This window comes from Suncus etruscus, chromosome 19, assembly GCF_024139225.1.
Source record: "Suncus etruscus isolate mSunEtr1 chromosome 19, mSunEtr1.pri.cur, whole genome shotgun sequence".
Classification (NCBI taxonomy): domain Eukaryota; kingdom Metazoa; phylum Chordata; class Mammalia; order Eulipotyphla; family Soricidae; genus Suncus; species Suncus etruscus.
In genome coordinates, this window is record NC_064866.1 from 16,683,132 (window position 1) to 16,705,395 (window position 22,264).

The window sequence follows — 22,264 nt, forward strand, 5'->3', positions numbered from 1 at the left end:
CTGTCTAACTGCTGAACCTATTTTTTACTTCTACCAATTTTCCACATTCCCAATGCACCTTGCTCATTTGAATACCCTATCACCCACTATCACATGTAGCCAGGTACTATTTCTTCAATGTTTTTTCTTCAGTTTACTTCTTAGTCTCACTCCTCATAGATCTATTTCAGATCTTGGTTTTTATTTTCTACACTGGTATAATAGTCACAATGTAAAGTCTAGTTTCTTATTGTGCTTTCCCAGACATTTAGCAATCAATTTAATTAGCACCAAAGTAATTTTGTTTTGTTTTCAGATAGCGCTTCTGGCTTGGGGGACCATATGGGATGCCGAGGTCCTTCCTGGGTCAGCCACATGCAATGCAAGCACCCTACTGCTGCGCTACCTCTCTGGCCCCAAAGCTTTTTTTCTAATTGCATACCTCTCACATTGAAATGCTTTGTAACAGTAAAAAGGAAGAGTAGTAACTAACTGAACTATATTCATGTGCTCATTCTTCAAAATTTGACTTTACTGTATCTATTTGGCTCTCTTTAAAATACTTGGTCCTATTTTACTGTCCCTGAAAGTAGTGTTTCAGCAATAATATGGAGCTGTCACTTGTGAACAGAAATATATGAGTGTGACCTCCTCATCTTCTACTCCTACGTCTTAGCCTCATTTGTCTTTTTCATGCAGAACCTGACAGCCTAGAAATATTGCATAGAATACTTGCAAGCAAATTAATAAATTGTATAGATGTTATGGTATATAAGTAGGGGATTATAAAGAATGATAGGGGAATAACTATATGTTTGTATTTGTCACTCAATAATGTAACATAAGAGAACAAGACTTTAATGCACAGCTATCAGAAATTGGTTATTATTTAATAAATAAACAAATGTAGTTAAAAATAAGCAAACATGACACTGAGATCCTTTGCCAACTAAAAATTATGAGTGAAGGTAATTTATGTATCAATACATTAAGTACATATTATTGTTACTCTACCAATAATACCGTAGTTGTAAAGCAGGAAAATTTAGAAATAATGAACTTTCAAGAAATAGTTTAAAGTATGAACAAAATTAGTCTAACCTGCAGTTATTCATATTAAGCTATATGAATAGATTTTAATATGCTGTCAATAAAATTATTCTTGATTATGTTTCATTTTCCTTTTCTTTCTTGTTCGTAAAGAAGTCAAAAAACTTTTATAAATGCGGTTAGTTTATCTTAAACACTTTTTAATTTTTATTCTACAGGGAGAATAGCCACAAATTATAATAGTTTTATGATTATATTGCCTTGGTAAATATTATTTCTTCCTCATTCTATTTTCTTCAAGATTTGATTTCTCAATAGTTAATTTATGAGTGCAAAAAGCTGTAAAAAGAATCAAAACACAGCCAACTAAAAAGCAAATAATGAATAAGATAAACGTATTCTATAATTTAAAGTACATAACTAATTTTACAGGGGTTCTGTTTTATTTTTCTTAATGTTCTTTGACTCTAAGTTCAAAATTAAGGTGTCAGCAGGGGGATTTCTTCTGAGAACTCTATTTTTGAGTGTTTGTCCTTCCACTGTAACTTAAGACCTTGTCCTCTTTCTTTGCATCATTGTTCACATAATAAAAAATGTACATATATATATATCAGTACAGGTATGTGGGTGTATGATATATAAGTAGATATAATAAGCATCTATATAAATAAGCACATATGTATTCAATATATCCTGACTATTTACATAAATATGGATGTGTGGAGAAAGAAAATATTTAAATATATAAATGTAATAACTAATATTGTAACTATAAATCTGAAATATGATAATAATGTATTTTTATTACTCTTGGATAGTGGTTTAATTTTTCTTCTTCATCTTTTAATATTTTCTTAAGTATAATAATGGAAACTTGAATTTATTAATATTGAGTATATTTTTAATAAATCAAATATTAAATTACAATATGATTTGTTCATCATTTGCTACACTATTAGACAATATATGCTGTTTTCCTTGCAATTCTTAGGCATAGGAATATGCTGCTAATTCTTGTATTTCAACGTGAAAGCAGTTTTTATTGATAGTCATACTCATTTGTTTATAATACTTATTATAGTCTGTTTTTAATACCAATCATTCAGAATTTTTGAGAAGATGCCACAAAGCCCGGATAGATGGTATACAAAATCTAAAATTTCCATTATTTAAATATAGTTTTCAGCAACTCATTTAACTATTTTATCCTGTAGTTTAATGTTACAGTTCGTAATGTGCCGCTCATTATTAAACTTATCATCGGGCTGAACTAAACTTTTTTTTTATATCCTCTGGCCTATTCTCCAACTGAGGCCCTTTCACAAATGATAAATGGACTTAGACTTTTACTGAGAACACTTATTTTCTAATCAATTCTGTTGATTAATTCTGCAGTGAACCTATAAGATTTTAACATTTGTTACCTATTTACAGTGCAAGTTTCTTTTCCTGTTAGACAGTAAAATACAAGAGCATTAAAAGTTACTGGTACCACCTTACAGTTACTCAGATTATGTCTATCATGCATACCAAAAATAACAAGAGTTACCAAGGATGTAAAACAACTAAAATACATTAGTATCTAGATGGAAATGTATAGTATTTTGTTTATTAGTTTGTTTTGAGGTTTTGCCAGCCAGTGTTCAGAGACTCCTCTTTGCTCTGCATTTAGGGATCATTTCTGGTAGGGGTCTGTTAGAAACTAAACTCAGGGTCAGATATATGCAAGGCAAATGTTTATCCACAATAGTCTCTCTGGCCACTCTTGGTAGAGAGTTAAAGCTGATGGAGCTTTTATAAATAAAAAAGTATGATAGGACATCAAAACATCTAAAAAGATACAAATCACTTTATTATCCAATAATTCCATTCCATATGTATAATTACATATACCCAAAGTAAACACGGAAATTTGAAAGGCCTTTGTACACTTATTATCATAGCAGAATTAATCACAATTGCTAAAAGAATTTAAAAAATAAAGTATTCATTGATAGATTAAATGGTAAAAAAGGAACAATAAACATTAAGTGTGTTAAAAGATAAAAATTATGATAAATAAACTTTGAGTTATTATGTAATTTTCAAACTTCAGCTCAAAAGAACAAATGCTATATAATTTTACTTCTATGAGAAATCTACAGTAGAACAGTGTTTTGGGAGAAGTGAGAATAGAAAATTAGAAAGTAAATTGAAAGTTTCTGTTTTATAAGATGGAAAGAATTACATCTTAATTCTTAACAGTGGCACTTATATGAGTGACAATGACAACTGAACAATAGTGTGGATGTGATTAATGTCATTTAAGTGTAGATTTTCAAAGAGAACATTTTATTTTTATTCATTTACCATGTATTTAAATAAACATAAAATATATCTATATCATCATTTCATTATTTATGACAATGACAAGTTAAGAGTATTACTTATAAGTAATTCTTGGCTTTCAACAAGAACCTGTTCAAATATAGGCTGTAGGACTATAAAATTATTAAACGTTCTATAAAATTTATGTGTGAAATAAAGGAATAATTATTACTATTATTATTACAAAATTATGTGTGTTGAAGGGCATCTTGGTTGTTTCTAGAGCCTGGCTATTGTGAATAGTGCTGCAATAAATATAGGTGTGAGGAAGGGTTTTTTGTATTGTATTCTTGTGTTCTTAGGGTATATCCCTAGGAATGGAATAGCTGGGTCGAATGGGAGCTCAATTTCCAATTTTTGGAGGAATCTCCATATCTCTTTCCATAGTGGTTTGACTAGACGGTGTTCCCACCAGCAGTGGATAAGAGTTCCTTTTACTCCACATCCCCACCAGCACTGATTGTTCGCATTCTTTGTGATGTGCGCCAATCTCTGCATTGTGAGGTGGTATCTCATTGTTGTTTTGATTTGCATCTCCCTGAAGATTAGTGACGAGGAGAATTTTTTCATGTGCCTTTGGCCATTTGTATTTCTATTTTTTTTATCAAAGTGTCTGTTCATTTCTTCTCCCCATTTTTTGATGGGATTAGATGTTTTAGCTAAAGAAACTATGGTACATATACACAATGGAATATTATGCAGCCGTCAGGAGAGATGAAGTGATGAAATTTTCCTATACATGGATGTACATGGAATCTATCATGCTCAGTGAAATAAGTCAGAGGGAGAGAGAGAGACGCAGAATAGTCTCACTCATCTATGGGTTTTAAGAAAAATAAAAGTCATTTTTGCAACAATCATCAGAGACAATGAGAGAGGGGCTGGAACTTCCAGCTCACTTCATGAAGCTCACCATAAAGAGTGGTGAGTGCAGCTATAGAAATAACTATACAGAGAATTACCATAATCATGTGAATGAATGAGGGAATTGGAAAGCCTGTCTGGAGTACAGGTGGGGGTGGGGTGGGATGGAGGGAGATTTGGGACATTGGTGGTGGGAATTTTGCACTGGTGAAGGGGGTGTTCTTTACATGACTGAAACCTAATCACAATCATTTATGTAATCAAGATGTTTAAATAAAGAAAAAATAAATATAAAAAACAAAATTATGTGTGTAATAGAGAAATCACTATTACAAATTACTTTTAGTTATCACTATAATAATTTATGTAAATAATTTTAATACTCCAAAAATGTTGGATACCATAATAAATAAATGTATACTGTACATTTTATTTCAAAATGTATTTCTTTGAGAGGGTCTTTCTAACATCATTCAGGAGTCAATTGTTGACTTCTAATACAGTGTGATTAGCTGGCTAAACAGATAACTGATTAAGCAATGTGGAGCTTAATAGCCAGTTCTATGAAGTAACTCTGGTAGTGCTTACAGATATTTATATTTGTTAATTGTATTAGAATGATTTCATTGCTTTTCTAAATATACCATAATATTTTAATTTTAGTTTGCAATCCCTAGTCAGCTTCTGAGATATCTGTAGAACTTTAACAATATACTGTATAATATGAAAAATAAAATATAGATATGTGAATTTGGTTCAGAGCACATGCTTTGCGTGTATAAGACCTGCAATATGGTCCCAAAGATATCTTAAAATATGATAAGCCAGTGGTAAAACTAAAGGACTAAGAATAGTAGAAATATATCTAATTACGGTGGTATTTATAAGATCAAAATAATAGTCATTATTATTTCCAAAGCATTGCATAGATTTAATGCGATTTTCATTAAAAAATCCATAACATTTTTCAAAGGAGTGGATCAGATGCTCTTAAAATTTGTATGGAACAATAATCATATACTAATATCTAAAGCAATACTAGGCAAAAAATTAGATGGGAGGAATCCCTCTCCTCAATTTTAAACTGTACTAAAAAGCAGTATTCATTAAAACAGGATGGTATTAAGGGCCAGAGCAGTGGCACAAACAGGAGTCTGCCTTGCCTGTGCTGGCCTAAAATGGACCGTGGTTTGATCCCTGGGTGTCCCATATGGTCTCCAAGCCAGGAGCAATTTTTGAGTGCATAGCCAGTAGTAACCCCTTAGCATTACCATGTGTGGCCCAAATAAATAAATAAATAAATAAATAAACAAACAAAACAGCATGATGATTGGCCTACAGGTTTATGATCAATTAATGTTTTATAAAAGCAAGAAATATAAAGTGAAGCAAGGAAAATCTCTTAAACAAGTGGTGCTGGGAAAACTGATCAACTACATGCAAAAAATAAAAGAACTCGAAACTCTCCTTAACATTATGCATAAGGTCAAATCAAAATGGATTATTAAAGAGCTTGAGATCAGACCCCAAACTGTAAGGTACATAGAAGGAAACACAAGTAGAACTATCCATGACACTGAGACTAAAGGCATCTTCAAGGAGAAAACATTACTGTCAAAAAACAAGTGGAAGCAGAGATAAACAAATGGGACTACATTAAAATGAGAGCCTCATGTACTTCAAAAGATCGTGACTAAGATATTAAAGCTATACAAAAATGGGAGAAATGATTCACCCAATACCTACTTGGTAAGGGTTTTAATATCTAAGACATAGATTTTCACTAATGGAACTTTGCAAGAAAAAATATCTAACCACATTAAAAATGCAGAGAAGAAACGAACAAACATTTCCTCAAAGAAAAAAATACAGATAAAAAAGGCATCTTAAAAAATTCTCTGCATCACTAATCAGAGAAGTGCAAATAAAAACAACACTGAGATATTATTTAACACCACAGAGACTGCTACAGATCATAATTAATAAGAGCAATCAATGCTGGTGTGGATGTGTGAAGAAAGCGACTCACTTCTGGTGAAAATACCAACATGTCTAGCCTTTTTGGAAAACAACATGGTTATTCCTCAAAAAACTCAAAATTGAGTCTTCAGATGATCCAGCAATATCACTCTTAGGGATATACCTTAGAAACACAAAAACACAATACAAAAATGCACTCAGGAATCCTATTTTTATTACAGCACTATTTACAATTGTCAGAATCTGAAAGCAACCCAGGTGCCTGATAATTGATAAGTGGCTAAAGAAAAGGTGGTATAGCTACACAATGGAATATTATTCAGTCATTAAGAAAAATAAAATAATGGAATTTTCTTATACATGAATGAATTTGAAGATTATTATGCTGAGTGAAATGAGTCAGAGGGAAAGGGATAGACATAGAATAAAATCACTCATAGGGCTGGAGCGATAGCACAGCAGAAGTGCTTTTTGCCTTCAAACAGCAGAATTATGATGGACCAGGGTTCAATCACCCAGCCTTCCATATGGTCCCATAAGCCTGCAAGGAGCAATTTTTAGCACAGAGTCAGTGACCCAAATGACAAAATAAATAAATAAATTAGTGGTTATAACACAGATCAGATTATTTCAGTATTGTTGTATCTGTGTCTGGAGTTTTTAACGTTAGCAGTTTCTGATAATAGTGTTATAATTGAAGCCAACACCGGTTTTCCCAATTATATTTTCCTTTTTCTCTTCTTCCTATATCCCTTGATTTTTTCTTCTCTGTTCTTTATTCTAGAATTGAAAAAGTATTAGTGAATCATATTTCAACAAGATTTCAACAAAATCAGTTTGTACATTACAAAAAGTGAAATGCTAACTAAAAACATTAAATATTTAAGGAAATAAGATTCAAATTAAATATGAATTTTCATAAACTGGATGTCTTTACATAGTGTAAGATATTAATATAAATATCTTATTCTGCAAATATAATTTAGAATAGTTAAATGCATGTTTATCTCTGTAACAAAAGAAAAATGAACATCTGTTAACTTTATGCCATATACATGTAAGTTTGTATAAATGGGTTTGGGTGTGAACAGAGCTTTGAAGTATAAAGATCTTTCCATATGCACACCATGTGGTACTGAATGGTTAATCAAAATATAACACACATCAAAATTTTCTACATTATGTATAAGTAAATAAAATAAGAATTTGTTTTAAAACTTCTTAAATGTCCATAGTAAAAAAAGCTTAATAATGTACTTAAAAGACCACTTTAATACTCTCAATTATTGTCACACTATTTCTCTTCTCTAGTAATTCCTTATATAGAATATATTATTTTCAAATAATTTGAGTTCAAGAACTTGCATAAAAGTTATATAAACCATTTTGGTTCTCCACAATTGATTTCCAGTTACTCATTTAAGTAAATTTATGCTATACAACAATGAAAAAATTTTCAACAACATAATTTAAGCAGAACCTACTTATACAAATGAAATACATAGTTTGGAGAAAATAATTAAACACAAAACATAGGATGTTTAAATAAACTCTCTTCTGAAATGTGATAGACTTTTGTAGTAACACAGTGTTATTTCATCTACCAATTGACAGCTTTTGATCAGCAGGTATAAAAGAGTTTCTAAAAATTGTGTTTCAAAATGTATTTAAGTGTAATGAATTTAAATATTAGTAAAAAATAATATCAATCTGCGGAAGCCACGTGATCAGAGGTGATCTGACCCCACCCAAGAAGGGTGGATGGCGATCGCCTTTGCACCTTTAAATGGCTGCATTGGCTCAAGACCCGCATCTATGCACATCTCCAAGTCAATTAACCCTAGCACAATATGCAGAAACATCACACTACAAGCACAACAATGGGGGAAACAACACAGGCCAACACCATGAATTGAGAATGAAGATGGCAGCTCTGATGACCCGAAAAGTACCAATCACCGATTTAGCCTCTCAGATAAGGAATTTAGAGAAGAAATATGGAGGATTCTCATAAACTCAAAGCATGGATTGAGCTAAATGAACCACATATTCTTATATATATATTCTTGTCACGAGGATATAAAAATATAAATGAAAAACCTCCAGACTAAAATAACAGGACTGAAAATCTTTGTAGGCTAAATGACAACCTCACTGGAAAGCCTCTCCAATAGAGTAACAGCAGCTGAGGACAGAGTCAGTGAGCTGGAAAATGAGATGCATAACAACTCTATGCAACAGAAGAGATTGGAAAAGATCCTTAAAGCAAATGATCAGAATATGGAAAAAAATAGGGTCTGCTGAGCATTATTAAGAGTGATCCAAGTATACAAGATCAGGAGTAAATCTAGAGCATGGCTGGATGTGGCCTATCAAAAGCTAACATAAAAAATAATGTTTTTATGAAATGGTATTTTGTGGATAGTTCTTACATTCATGTATCATATTTTAAGAAAAAAAGTAATTTTTGTTGGTCATTTGGTTAACCTTTAAGTTGTAAAGGTAGCAATCACAAAACATGATTACTGTTATAGATATGAATAGACTTGTCTTCTACACTTACAATTATAATTTGCTCAGTTTTCATTTAATCATTTTATTTGGGAAATGGTGTCAGGTTGATTTGAAGTCAAAAAAATTTCAATGATTCAGGTGCATTTAAATAGACATTAATATTTCCACAGATGTTATTTTCTGGGTATTTTTTTTTGTAGAGATGACCAATGTCTCTTAGTTATTCTGAAAAGTAAGATACACTTTCAATAGATATGATAATATGATTGAATGATTGCCATTATTGATTGTGTCTCCTTTTAGGGCTTTTCTTGACTCATTAAGTGATAATTGAATGAAATCTGTTGCAGTTCTATTTTTTTTATTTCTGAATTATTGAGGGCCATATAATAATTGTACCTGAGTCTTATAAGTGATACTAGATTAAGAAATATCAGAAAATTAAAAAATAAAATGGCAAAATATTTGTGCCTCTTTTTTCTTGCTTATTATTAAGTCAGGTTTATTATTTTAAAATGAGCTAATGTAAAATCTTTATAATACCTAAACAACAACTTCAGTTTCTATCTGTGGACAGAAGAGAATACTATAAAAATAATATTGAATGCTTCTTAAATAAATAAAATATTCATGACTATATACCATTTAGAGACTCTTGATAAAAATCTACTTAAGAATAAGTTTTATATATAATAATGCTGGCTCCAAGAACTCACACAAGAGATTTAATAGAAGGCCACACTAACACAATTTTAAACTACAGATACTTAGTGGATTTCTGTAAATGTAATTATTTCTTAAGTTATTATAATATTTGAAAATCATAACACTGAAAAGTGTTTCGGGGGGCTGGAGTGGTGGAGCTTTGCATATGGGTCCCCAGAGTCCCATATAGTCCCCCAAATCAGGAGTGATTTTTGAGTGCATAACAGGAGTAATCCCTGAGCGTCACCGGATATGGCCAAAAAAAACAAAACAAAAAAAAAAAAGGAAAAAAAATGTGTTTTGGGGCTGGAGCGACAGAGCACAGTGGTTAGAGCACTTGTCTTACATGCAGCCAAATATGAATCAATCCTTGGCATTCCGTACAGTCCCCCTGAACTCCACCAGCAGTAATCCCTGAGCACAGAACCAGGAGTCAGTCCTGAACACTGTTCCATGTGGCTCAAACACAAAATAAAAAGTTATTTTAAGGTGCCTAAGAAATATAGAAAAATAGACACTCTCAAGAGAAAATATCTAGTAACACAGAGAAATAAAGTCTCAGGTGACTTCCAACTCCCATCAATTTACCACCCAATTTCTTCAGATCAGTTCAAGCATATTCATTTTGTTTGGTGCCACACTCAATAGTGCTCAGTGCACTCCTGGGTCTATACTCAAAGATCACAAAAGGATGGTGATAATCAAAATTAGACCAATTGCATGCAAGGCAATGCCTTACCTCTTTACTATAAGTCTCCAAGCAAGTACTTTTGTAAATATCTATAGCTAATACTCTATGATTTTGGTTGAATAATGAAAAAGAGCTTCTATTACTACCAAAGATTTGAGTAACCATGGAGATAATTAGACTCAGTAGTGATACCAAGTGTTCTGAGACACTATGCAATACCTGAAAAGTCCTAGTTCTAGGCTGAATGTTCTCACTTAACCATTTGCCTTGCCTGCTGCCAACTCAGGATATATGTGAGTTAGATTCTTGCATTCTCATATGGTCCCCCGAGCCTGCTAGGAGTAATTTTTGAGCGCAGAGTCAGGAGTAATCCCTGAGCATCTCTGGGCAAAACCCCATAACAATAAATAAAAAAATAAATAGAAATTTAGCTTTGATGTCAAGTGAAACAAATGCAAGAATAAATAAATATGGTTTGATATAATGAAGAAACAACTTTTTACAAGTAAACCAATGTATAAATGGACAAAAACCTAAATAGATAATTCTATGATCTATAAAATTACATACATTTAGGCTATAGATACATGAAAAATTCAATGTCAGTATCTTGAGCATGCAAATGAAATAACTACAATGAATTATCACCTCACTCATACTTGTGATAAAGATTTACTTAGATGTACAGAATGGTTTAAGATGGTATAGAAAAAGAAACTGGCACAAAATTGATGGGAATAGAAATTGGTATATTTTTATGTGAATAATATGAGAATTTCTTAAAAGAAAAACAATAGAAATTTCAGTACTGGAGACTAGCAGAAAGGTCTGGAGCACACAATTTGCATGTAATAGACCTCGGTTCAGTTCCTAGCACTACATAATCTCTGCATAAATGTCATGAGTGGCTCTGAGTAGTCAGGAAAACAACTATCTCTGCTCTACCACAGTACCTACTCTCCAAAATAAGATGAAATTCCATATAACTTAGCCAGGATTTTATATGAAGGCTATGAAAAGATTCATTGAGAAAGAAGACACATTCTTAGGTTCATAGTTTTACTATACTCACAATAGTCAAAATATGAAAAAATATAATTAATGACCATTGTTAGATAACAGGATAAATAATAGACTCAGTGGATCCAACTCTGCCTTCAAAAGATGAAATTATGAATTTGAAAAAAATATGTATGTTACATCAGACTTTAAGGTGAAAGATAATAAATGAATATGTTCATTCAAGTGAAGTATGAATAACCTAAGTGAACAAATTGGTGCAAGAGAAATTAACTAGTAAGTAGTGAAAACTATAATAATGGCAGAAAATAATGGGAGGTTGGTAGGAAAATGAATATGGATAGAGAACTGTTTAGTTTGTGGGACAGAAGTGAAATTTCAGCGGTGAATACTGTCATGTACATAAAAAGCATAAAACGGTATTCTGAAAATCTTCAGGATTTCTAACCAATAGTAAAGTTTTTATTTTTAATTCAGAATTAAGACACTATTATTTAGCCTTCATTTTTTTTGTCTTAGCAGAGCTCTGATTTAGTTAGGGACATAAATATCATTAAAAGTTTTTAGGGAGTAGGGTGTCAGACAGATAGTACAATGAGTATGGTACTTGCTTTTAATGCACTTGACCCTGGTTCAACCCCAGCTCTACATATGCCTGAGTACATGAAAATAATTTCTATGTGAATGGGGCAGGCAAGAATATTTGTGTCCTTTATACTCTCCTCCCAAAAATAAGTTTTCTGGCCATTTTCTGAAGTTCTTTGCAGCTCAAAATCAATTCATTATTTCTAGGTTAAAAAAAAATCTTCCTAAAGGCTGGAGCAATTAATTGCACAGCAGGTAGAGCATTTGCCTTGCATGAGGCCAACTGAGGAGAGGGGCTACCTGGGTTCTATCTTGCAGTGGTCCTCAAACTATGGCCCGCGGGCCACATATGTATTTGTATCTGTTTTATTCCTTCATTGCAAAATAAGATATATGCAGTGTGCATAAGAATTTGTTCATGACCCCCGGCGACTTCCTTCAGCCTTCTCCAGGCGTCCTTGGATACAAATGGCGGACAAACTAAGATGGCAGCGCGGGATACCACACGAGATACCATACCTAGCTTGCACTACCAGATGGCCCCGAGAAAACTCTTTAACTACAACTTTATCTCTAGGTTACACCTTCTTTTAGGAATTGAAGCACGTGACCAGTCAGACCACGGAAGCAGTAACAGATGTACAGACTTAAACTACACGCTCTATTCTTTGAACACATTCAAGCAAACTAGCATTCCCTTGCTATTCTCTCCTCTATTCTCACTTTCTTTTTTATTTTTTCTCTTCTTTTTTTTCTTTTCTACTCTTCTCTTTACTTTTTTCCTTTTCTCTTCTCCCTTTCTTTCTAAGGTATTTTCTCTTTTCTCCCTTCCTACCCCTTCCATATACCTTCCCCTTTCCCCACTTTGGAAATCCAACTATCCCTTCACCCCTCAATCCCATACAGACCTCCCGCCATATTAAAACTCTCCACCCTCAGTCCTTAATCTATTAGGCATCAAGATTGACCTCCTACCCCAACGAACCACCACACAGCACCCAGTCGAGAGGACACCCAGTCAAACCCACACCTCGTCTCCTGCAAGAAAAGGCAGCCAACTCCCCTGCGGATTCATGCTGCACGGCCCTCCCTACCAATTCCCCCTAACGTGGACTGTTACTTGAAACCGGACTTAGGTCTAAAAGTATCCTCAATGCAAGAACTCTTCCAGGACCTCCCTGCCGCAAATCATTTGCCAATCTGAAGAAGATCAGGGGATGGGATGGAAAGATGCCTGGGAACCCACACACCACAAGAAAAACCTAAAAGACAATGGGAAAACCTGTACTTCCAACATAAGCATAAGACCTGTATCACACCACCTCTTTACCTGCTTTTCCCCAAATGTAAGATAGTCTTTTGCATCACTTTGATCCTTTAAATACTTTGCTACCTCATTTAAAAAAAAAAAGTCTGGCCTACATATTAAAAAAAAAAAAAGAATTCGTTCGTAAGTTTTGTTTTTACTATAGTCAGACCCTCCAATGGTCTGAGGGACAGTGAATTGTTTGAGGACCCTTCTATGGCATCCCATTTAGTCCCCCAAGCCTTCCAGGAATAATTTTTCATCTCAGAACCAGGGGGATTTTACCCATGAACGCTGACCAGTTTTGCAAAAAGCTAACAAACAAATCTGACCTATGGATTGGGTGGTTAGTTTAAAGTACTTTTGCATGGCCTGACCCAAAAAAAAAATATAAAGCATGGATATGGTTCTGCAGTTTTGCAAACGTAAAGCTGCAATCCTAAAAGCATTTTAAAGTCAAATTTACCAAGAATTATATTATGGAAAAAGTAGATGGAACTGGGACATTCCTGAAGTATAAGAACTGATGCAAAAGTTGGACTGTCTACATCTTGATTTCTTACTTTTGTTAAACAAATTGATTCAAATCTTGTTTACAACAAATAGGGCAGTATATACAGTGTCCCTATTGTGTGTTCATAAATTTTAGACACTTAACTCTATCAATGGATAAAATAATTTCTTCAGCCTCTATTAGATTAACTTCTAGGGAACACACATGTAACATGCCAATTAAAATACGGGCAAAAACATAGTTTTTATACTAAAGTCTAATCTAGATTCCCACAAGAGAAAAGAACATAACAATGTGGACTTTAGTTCTTTAAATGCTTTTTTTATACAGACAATGAAGTAAAGAACAGGAGTTATATTATGCAGAAAAAAAAAGAAGAAAGAAAACAAAACAGCTAGGACCCAGAGACATAGCTCAGTGGTTTGGGATATTGCCTTGAATGCCTGGAATCTTAGGTTTGATCCTAAGAGCTACATATGATTGATCCCCCAAACCTCCCAGAAGTGATTTCTAAGTCCTAAGATAGGAGTAAGCCCTATGCATTACTTGTGTGGTCTAAAAAACAATAGAAAACAAATTAAAATAAAAAAAACTATATAGAAGTGACCTAGAAATAGTAATTAGGGATTATGTGTCCAATTTAGATGCTCTCCAGAACTGAGTACAGTGCATAACTATCTCTCCAACTCCAAAAGTATGTTTAAAAATAATTATTTTTTATAAATCATGTAAAACATACATTTTAGTCTTTAAGCAATCAGTTCTATGAAAGATTAAAGAAATATGGTCATAAACCAAATAATGCTTTTAAAAAGTCTTCTGCCATAGATTCTAGTATTTTGAATAATGGCAGTAGCATAATATGTAGGCATTTTTATTGTAATAAAAATAGATAAATTTTAGGTTTTAAAATTTTCTATTTTTCAGAGACAATATAATTATCTTACTAAAATGTATCATAAAGTTACAGCACTTTAACTCATTGATTTTTTATTCTAACTTAAAAGAAAATAAACCTCCCACAGGTAAAATAAATAACTCTAAGTTACAATGATATGTACACAATGAGAAATCTTCAGTGGACTCTCAAAGGCCTAACAATGAAACATTTTCACTTATATTATCACACTATATTAAATTAAACAACATGAAATAGGAAAAAAATAATTCTGGTTTTGTTCAATAAAATAATCAGAAGAAAATTCTGATTTTGTTTAATATTATATCCATATGTCTAATAGTAAACAATTATACAGGACCTTATTACCTCTATATCTACATATATTTATCTTCCATGCCCTTTATTATAGTAAAAATTTAATGAGCCATATGTCTACATATCTAAGAACAATACTTCCCAGTGTCCTCTTCTGTTTAGCATTTTTACATGTCCAGACTGGAGACAGTAGGATAAATATAATGGATATATGTATATTTTAGGCAATAAGTTAAAAAATTAGAAAGTTCCTGTTAGGCTTCCCTTTTTTGTTAAGAAAAGTAAAATGAAATGGGAAAAGAAAAAATACTGAAGATGGTTCACACTGTCAGATGAAATAGAATTAAATGTACATTCTATGGAGTCCTATATCATTTTCATTTCATGAAGATAAAACTAATCTCAAATAATATAGAATTACAATTCAAAAATTTCCTCCTTTGAGTTGAGTAGAAAAAGATATACAGAAACTAACTAAATGAAATTTAAATACAATATAGAAGCATCGTTAATAATTAAAAATGTGATAAAATGAGATGGTCCAAGTAACAGCTAAATAATAGAAAGGTCATACATTTCCAACTTGACAATCAAAAGTGTCAAATAAATAAGCATTTCTTGGAGGATGAATTCTTGTAATCAACAGACAGAAGCATTTTTTGTTGTTGACAAGATGAAACTTTCTGGGAAATACTGAAATAGAACATAACTGCATTCTACACATCACTACACCAAAATGTCAAAAGATTCACTTCCCAGCATGAAAATGCACAGCACATAAATATGAAAGGACTCCACATTTTAAATGTGGTATTCACACCTCAATGCAGAGTCAAATAGAGTAATGTGAACAAATGTAACATTATCAAATAACATATGTAAGGGGATTAAATGGAATGAAACTTTAAAAAGCTGAAACATTGATGCTTGCAGATGGAAGATATTGCTTACAGTGAAAAACCACTTAGAGTGCTAAGCCCATTTACTTATTATAAATTTTTGTGATTATTTGCTTCTTGAACAATTAATCTGCAAATATTTCAAGATCTTGGTTATTCAGGATAAAGATTCTTAGCAGACTCACTTCACAGAGACAGATAAAACTGCATTAACATATACTACTCCATTAATGGAAACATTATCTTTTATGCATTTCTGCCATAGGAAAACACAATGGTGAATTTTAAAGAGCTATTTAAAGAAATCACCAGTATTTCAGGTCTATTACCAAACTAAAATTTTCATTTAACTTTGAATAAGATTATCTGAAAATGTGTTTGTTGAAGTAATAGCAACTTACTGATCCAATAACGCTGGTATTAATGGAATATACTTGAAATATACTGATCTTATTTCTTTATGTTAAATTCAGACATATGTATTACTTGAAAGTAAAATTAAAGCCAACTATATGGCTTCTAAAAATTGAAGTGTAGAAAGAACAAACCTTTTATTATTGAGGTTTTTGACCTACATATTATAATTATATTTAAAGAAAAAGAAAAGAAGCAATAATGATAAGAGAATTTACATTTTAAAGAAATAAAGATCAATACACATATCTGCAAACTAGATGACTCAAAATTTGTCATTTCATAATTTAGCATTTGCACAAAAAAGAGATATAGTCTTCAATTTGGAACTAATTACACTGTAAGATAATACATGACATCCATTAAGAGAATTTTAGTAGTTGAAAGAGTATTTCTGAGCATTTCCTGCTATTACAATGGAAATGAAGTGAAAAGGGAAGGCACCAAAAATAGTAGTGTAAATTAATGTAATTTCTTAAAGTAATGGGCCCCATTTTAATCCATATACAAGAGTGTAAACTGCAAAACTAGAAATCTTTAGAATGGTTTTGGTTTCTGTGTCATAGTTATTCTTGTATCGTCTGATGAGAAAATAAATACAAAATTCACAAAAGGCTTAAGTAAACAACCTTTTGTTCTATCTGGAATATAAGTAAAACAAACATAAATGTCTCAAAACTCATTCTCCATGAATATTTGAGAAAAATATAAAATCAAATAACATGTTAATTGTCTTGCCATGATCATGTGAGTTAAGAACTATGATTAAGAAGTTTTAAATTTTAGACAGTACAAAATTCCTTATAGGGGCTGGAGAGATAGCACAAAGGCTAGGGTATTTGCCTTGCATATGAACAACCCAGGTTTGACCCCTGTGTGCCATATGGTCCCTCGAGTCTTCCAGGATGAATTTCTGCATGCAGAGCCAGGAGTAACTCCTGAGCATGACCCCCAAAAATAGTATATTCCTTATAAAATTAGAATAACTGAATAGATTGCAAAATAAATAGTTTATTATCATTTAATTGATTTGTTTCATTTTATTATGAAAATGAGAAAACAGAATCTAGACATCTCTATGCCCTCATTTTGAGCTTCGTGCAAAAATTGACAAATATCAGGAAGAGATGCTCATGGATGAGAATAGTACGGTGAGAAAATAGAAATGATTTTTTCAAATAGTATTTTTTTTTAATTTATTTTTTTGGGAGCCATGCCCGGTGGTGCTCAGGGGTTACTCCTGGCTGTCTGCTCAGAAATCGCTCCTGGCAGGCACCACCTTTGGTCCTGGATCGGCTGCTTACAAGGCAAACGTCACTGTGCTATCTCTCCAGGCCCGCCAAATTGTATTTTTAATGTGCTTTCCCTGATCATTCTGTTTTCAAATACATAAATCTTTTATTGTAAAATATGTCTAATGGCAGTCACTCTTCAAGAGTTTGGGGAGGAGGCTTGTGGGAGACGGAGCATCCCACATATCAAAGGAACTCTGAATGAATTTTCCACCGCCTGATTCAAGCCATAAAAGTTTGCTTAGCCCCGAGCCAACTGAAAACTCTGCAAATAAATTTAGCCCAGCACACAGAATCTGGCTTAACCAGATTCCTTAACCTTTCCATGGAACCTGTTTTTGTAACTGCTCTCAAACACGTAATTATAGATAGGTTTTTGTAAAGTTTAAATTATGATCCTTATTGCTTGCACAAAAGAAAGATTTAAATGGTAAATAGGCTAAACAAAAATTGTATTTGCGTAAATATCAATTAGCTATTTGTTTAAGAATTTGCTTCCCCTCCCCCCATCCTGCCAGGTTCCTCTTTATCCTTCCCGCCATCAAAATGTGTTTATGCTCCCATTGGTTAAAATTGTTGTACTTGTACAAATCTGATTGTTTGTGTTTCAATCCTATGTTACTACTCCTCCCACAGAAGCTTGGCATAAAAACCCTGCTTCTCCCTTCAATAAATCCTCTTGACTGGAACGCACCTTGAGCATTTTACTAACTTCTGCAGCTTAATTTTTTAGGTGTTCACAAAAGAGCTTAACACTCGCGAATTATTTGTAGCTGCTTTCTGCCTTCTGTCCCGGTTGAGAGAAAGCTGCTGGCCGAAATTCTCTCCCAGTAAAGGGCAGAAGCAGAGGCAGTTACAGAGGCTGGGAGTTTTAATATCACAAAGAAACATTTAAAGTACTCACCTATTCCAATGAAAACAGCTTTGTAGCCTTCTTCTTTCAAAGTGCTCAGTGTCATATCATCCACTGAAAGGCTCTTATCACAAATTATCTGTAAGAACAATTCACTGATTATCTACTGACATTGCACTAATTAAATGCTTTATGTTAACATAAAAATAAGAGAAACTCAACAAACATACATTTTACATATAAACAAAAGCATATTTTCTTTAAACATATATATTTATATATATATATATAACTTCATATATGTAAAAATTAATTTGTTTTACTTAAAGGCTAGTAGTATTTTTTTCTTATTTTTGTTTGGGGCCACATTCAACAACACCTCATTCTTTTTTCTTTCTTTCTTGATTGATTGCTTTTTGGTCCATACCCAGTGACGCTCAGGGGTTACTCCTAGCTCTGCTCTCAGAAATCACTCCTGGCTTGGGGGAACCATCTGGGACACTGGGGGATCGAACTGCAGTCTGTCCTGGGTTAGCTGCATGCAAGGCAAAAGCCCCACTACTATGCTATCTCTCTCGCCCTGCGCAGTACCTAATTCATATTCTTAGCCATGTGCTCAAGAATCAGTCCTGGAACTTGGGGTCAGATGGGGCACTATGGATCGAACCAAGTCAATTGCATGCAAGGCAACTACCCTATCCACTCCACTATCATTCCAGAACAGATTTTCTATTTTAATAATACAGTAACAAAATAAAAGCTAATATATTTAACATCTAATCAGTAAAACTTAATCAACTTAGTAATAGACTTGTGATATTATCCAAGACAACTTGAAAAACAAAACAGTGCTTATCATTATTATTATATATTATTAAATAATAATTTATATTATTTTTTGACTTAATATTGAGATATAAGATATGGGATGCAAGATGGGAATGGGGGTGGAGGAAGGACAAATTTGGTGACGGTAATTTCCCTAATTCAATGTTAATATGTACCTAAAATACTACTGTGAAAGATATGTAAGCCAAAATGGTCAAAATAAATATAATATATATTTAAAAATTTCAGGCAAGCAAGATTTAATCCACCCCCAATAGATTATTATTTATTATTATATATTATATATCTATTGATTACTTATTTATGTTATTATTTATTAAATATGTTTATTATAATGAATGTTAATACATTATAAATATATAGAAAGTGAAACTGTACAATACACATAGAAAATTGAAAGTGTAAGTCTGACCCTAGGCCTATGTATCGAATAAGGGAATACTGGGGTTACAATAGGGCTTTTTCTAACAGAATGAAAAGAATTTTGATAGAGGACATAATCTATGAAAGAGTGAGAAAGTAAAGAAGAAAAGAATGATCACCTCTCTTAGAAGACACAACAATTTTCTCAGTTCCCAGACAAGATTTACTTTTCAGATCACGAACCTAATGGGTGCAGAGAGAGCTCAGACCCTAATATAGACCCTGCAATATATTGTCAAATTAAAACTCCAGTGATTCCCCTAGTTCCTTCTGTAAAAGGAATCATGGCCATAGACCTGGTGATTTCACATTGAGGCAAGGAGAAAATTCATTTGTTTCAGTAACATTGAAATCTATTCTTTATTGGCCTTTAACCTAGAGAAGCAAGACTGAGACACATCTAGAAGAGCAACAGAAATAAGGTAAAAAATAAAAAAATGGAAACCGAGTAAATTCTAGTTCAGTGTAGACCCTATGAGATTATTATGAGACCCTATGAGGCCCCATTAATAATTACCTTAAAGTTTCCAAGTATATCATCAAAGTTATTATACTTCTCAGTTATACTATCTCACCAATTGGATCTCTGTTCTACAAAGTAAAAACTATAGTAGCTATAACTGCAAAGAACAGAAAACTTTTGAAACCCTGAGCAGGAGAAAAAAATCAAATATAACATCCTATTCTGGGAGTGGGTAGGAGAGAAAGAGATGATGCCCATTTTAGATTCCATTTTAATTCAAATTTTTAATGCTTAATAATTCTTTGACATTAACCATGTTACAAAACACTTCACCAAAGAGTAGTTCTGATAGCAGTGACAATTGTAGTATTACTGCTAAAATAAATTTATAAGGTCACAGATATATGTGATTAGCTTGATGAACAAATGCTGTTCTATTCATCATGTTTCTGAATAAAGGGAATCAGAAATGGTTCACATGCAAGAGGGGAAATAAAAATTAATTTAGAATATTGCCTGGGCACAATGGCGTTAAGTGAACAGTTTGATTTCTTTTCTTTATCATACATAGAACATCACATACATTGATTCTTTACATTGAGAACATCTGGTACATTGGACAGAATAAGCTAGACATGGTTAGGAGGCTGGGGACTCTTTAAAGACAGATGCACTCTAGAGAACAGAAGATGAACCTATATTGTTCAGGGACGAGACACTTGAGTGCAATTTAGAAGTTGATTTGTCAGGTAGGGGTCAGTATAGTCTCCTTAAAGTAAAAGATATTGCTCCAAATTTTCTCTCATTTATCACCATAAAGAAGGGAGCACAGAGCTTGGCTCTCTGAGTTATAAAGACAACATGTTTCTAAAAAAAAAAAGTCTTTAAAGTGAGTCACCACTGGAGAGAACAAAATTACCCTGTGAAAGAATGCATGCAACAAATCTTCATAGTTCTTAGGGACCATGTCTCTCCTAAATAATGCATATATGAACTCATGATTCCTCACAATTGGTGCTAAGTACTCTCAGCACCCTCATTTTACACATAATCATATTAAGGTACAAAAGAGGTCAGAACATTTTTATCAAAATCATATAGTAAGTCAACTGCAGAATCAGCATATAGTAATCATTATTTCATGTCTCTTGAGATTAAAATATATAATTGGCACTATCTGCGTTGGCAAATAACATCATATTCTACTTGAAGGCCTATGGAAAAACATCATTTCTGATATATAAAAAGCAAGCACCAAGAAATGAAGTATTTACTTAGACATGCATATTAATTGCGCTCGATTTCCAGTTCCAAATGCTCATCCCTAACAACGCCAGTACAACTCTGGCAGCCTTGGAACATTTCTAAAGTAGCCCCAGTGTTCCCCAGCATAACTGGTTCAGAGCAGTACTGTATCAAAGAGGCAAGCTTTGAATTAATCTGACAAAAGAATCGATACCCAATCTACAACATGCTAGAGAAAGAGAGGACCACTTATACTAGCAACCCGGGGGGGTAAAGAGTGAGATATGGGATACACGCTGGGAACGGGGGGGAGGGAGGACAACATTGATGGTGGGAATGCCCCTGATTCAATGTCGCTATGTACCTAAAAAATTACTGTGAAAGATTTGTAACCCACTTTGGTTAAAATAAAAATAGAAAAAAAAGGGACTAACACTAAAAGTGTACTATATGCCAAAAAAAAAAATGGGTCACATATAATTTTCTGAATTGCTGGGATCCTCTGAAAAGTACTTGGGATACTTTTCACCTAAAGAAACAAAGAGCTCAAGTAGTAAGGAGAAAATATGACAAGACTTGTATTACTGAGGGTCACAGGAAAATATGAATTCTATTTTATTTGGGGAGATAAACACAATTTTAAAGTGAGTGGGACAGAAAGATTATAAAGCCTATAGGGTATTTTTCTTGCATGTGGTCAGTCAGGTTCAATCAGTTGTACATATATGGTCCTCAGAGTCCACCAAGAGTGTTCCCTGAGCAGAAATCCTTAAGAATCACAGGGTGTGGCTCAAAAACAACAGCAACAAAAACCCACCAAAATTTAACAAAGATAAGATCAGTAACTAATATCTAATTACTCTGAACATAATAAATAGCTCAGATATAAACCTGAACTTAAATTAGTATGCTTGATATTTAAGCATTTTATAATAATTTGTAATATGCATTTCTACTATGATAGAATTAGTTTCTATTAAATGCATTGAGTGAGGTGTTAAGTCAGAGAGATAGTGCATAGGTAGTTTGCCTTAC

At 33.0% G+C, this 22,264-nt stretch overlaps 1 protein-coding gene across 1 annotated transcript in view; it reads right to left on the minus strand.

The window, feature by feature from the left end:
- DPYD (dihydropyrimidine dehydrogenase) overlaps positions 1–22,264 on the minus strand; it is a 934,958-nt gene that overhangs the window by 613,697 nt on the left and 298,997 nt on the right. The window contains exon 8 of the mRNA XM_049765668.1: positions 18,301–18,388. Within this exon, the coding sequence (XP_049621625.1) occupies positions 18,301–18,388 (88 nt within the window). The remainder of the gene's footprint in view (positions 1–18,300; positions 18,389–22,264) is intronic.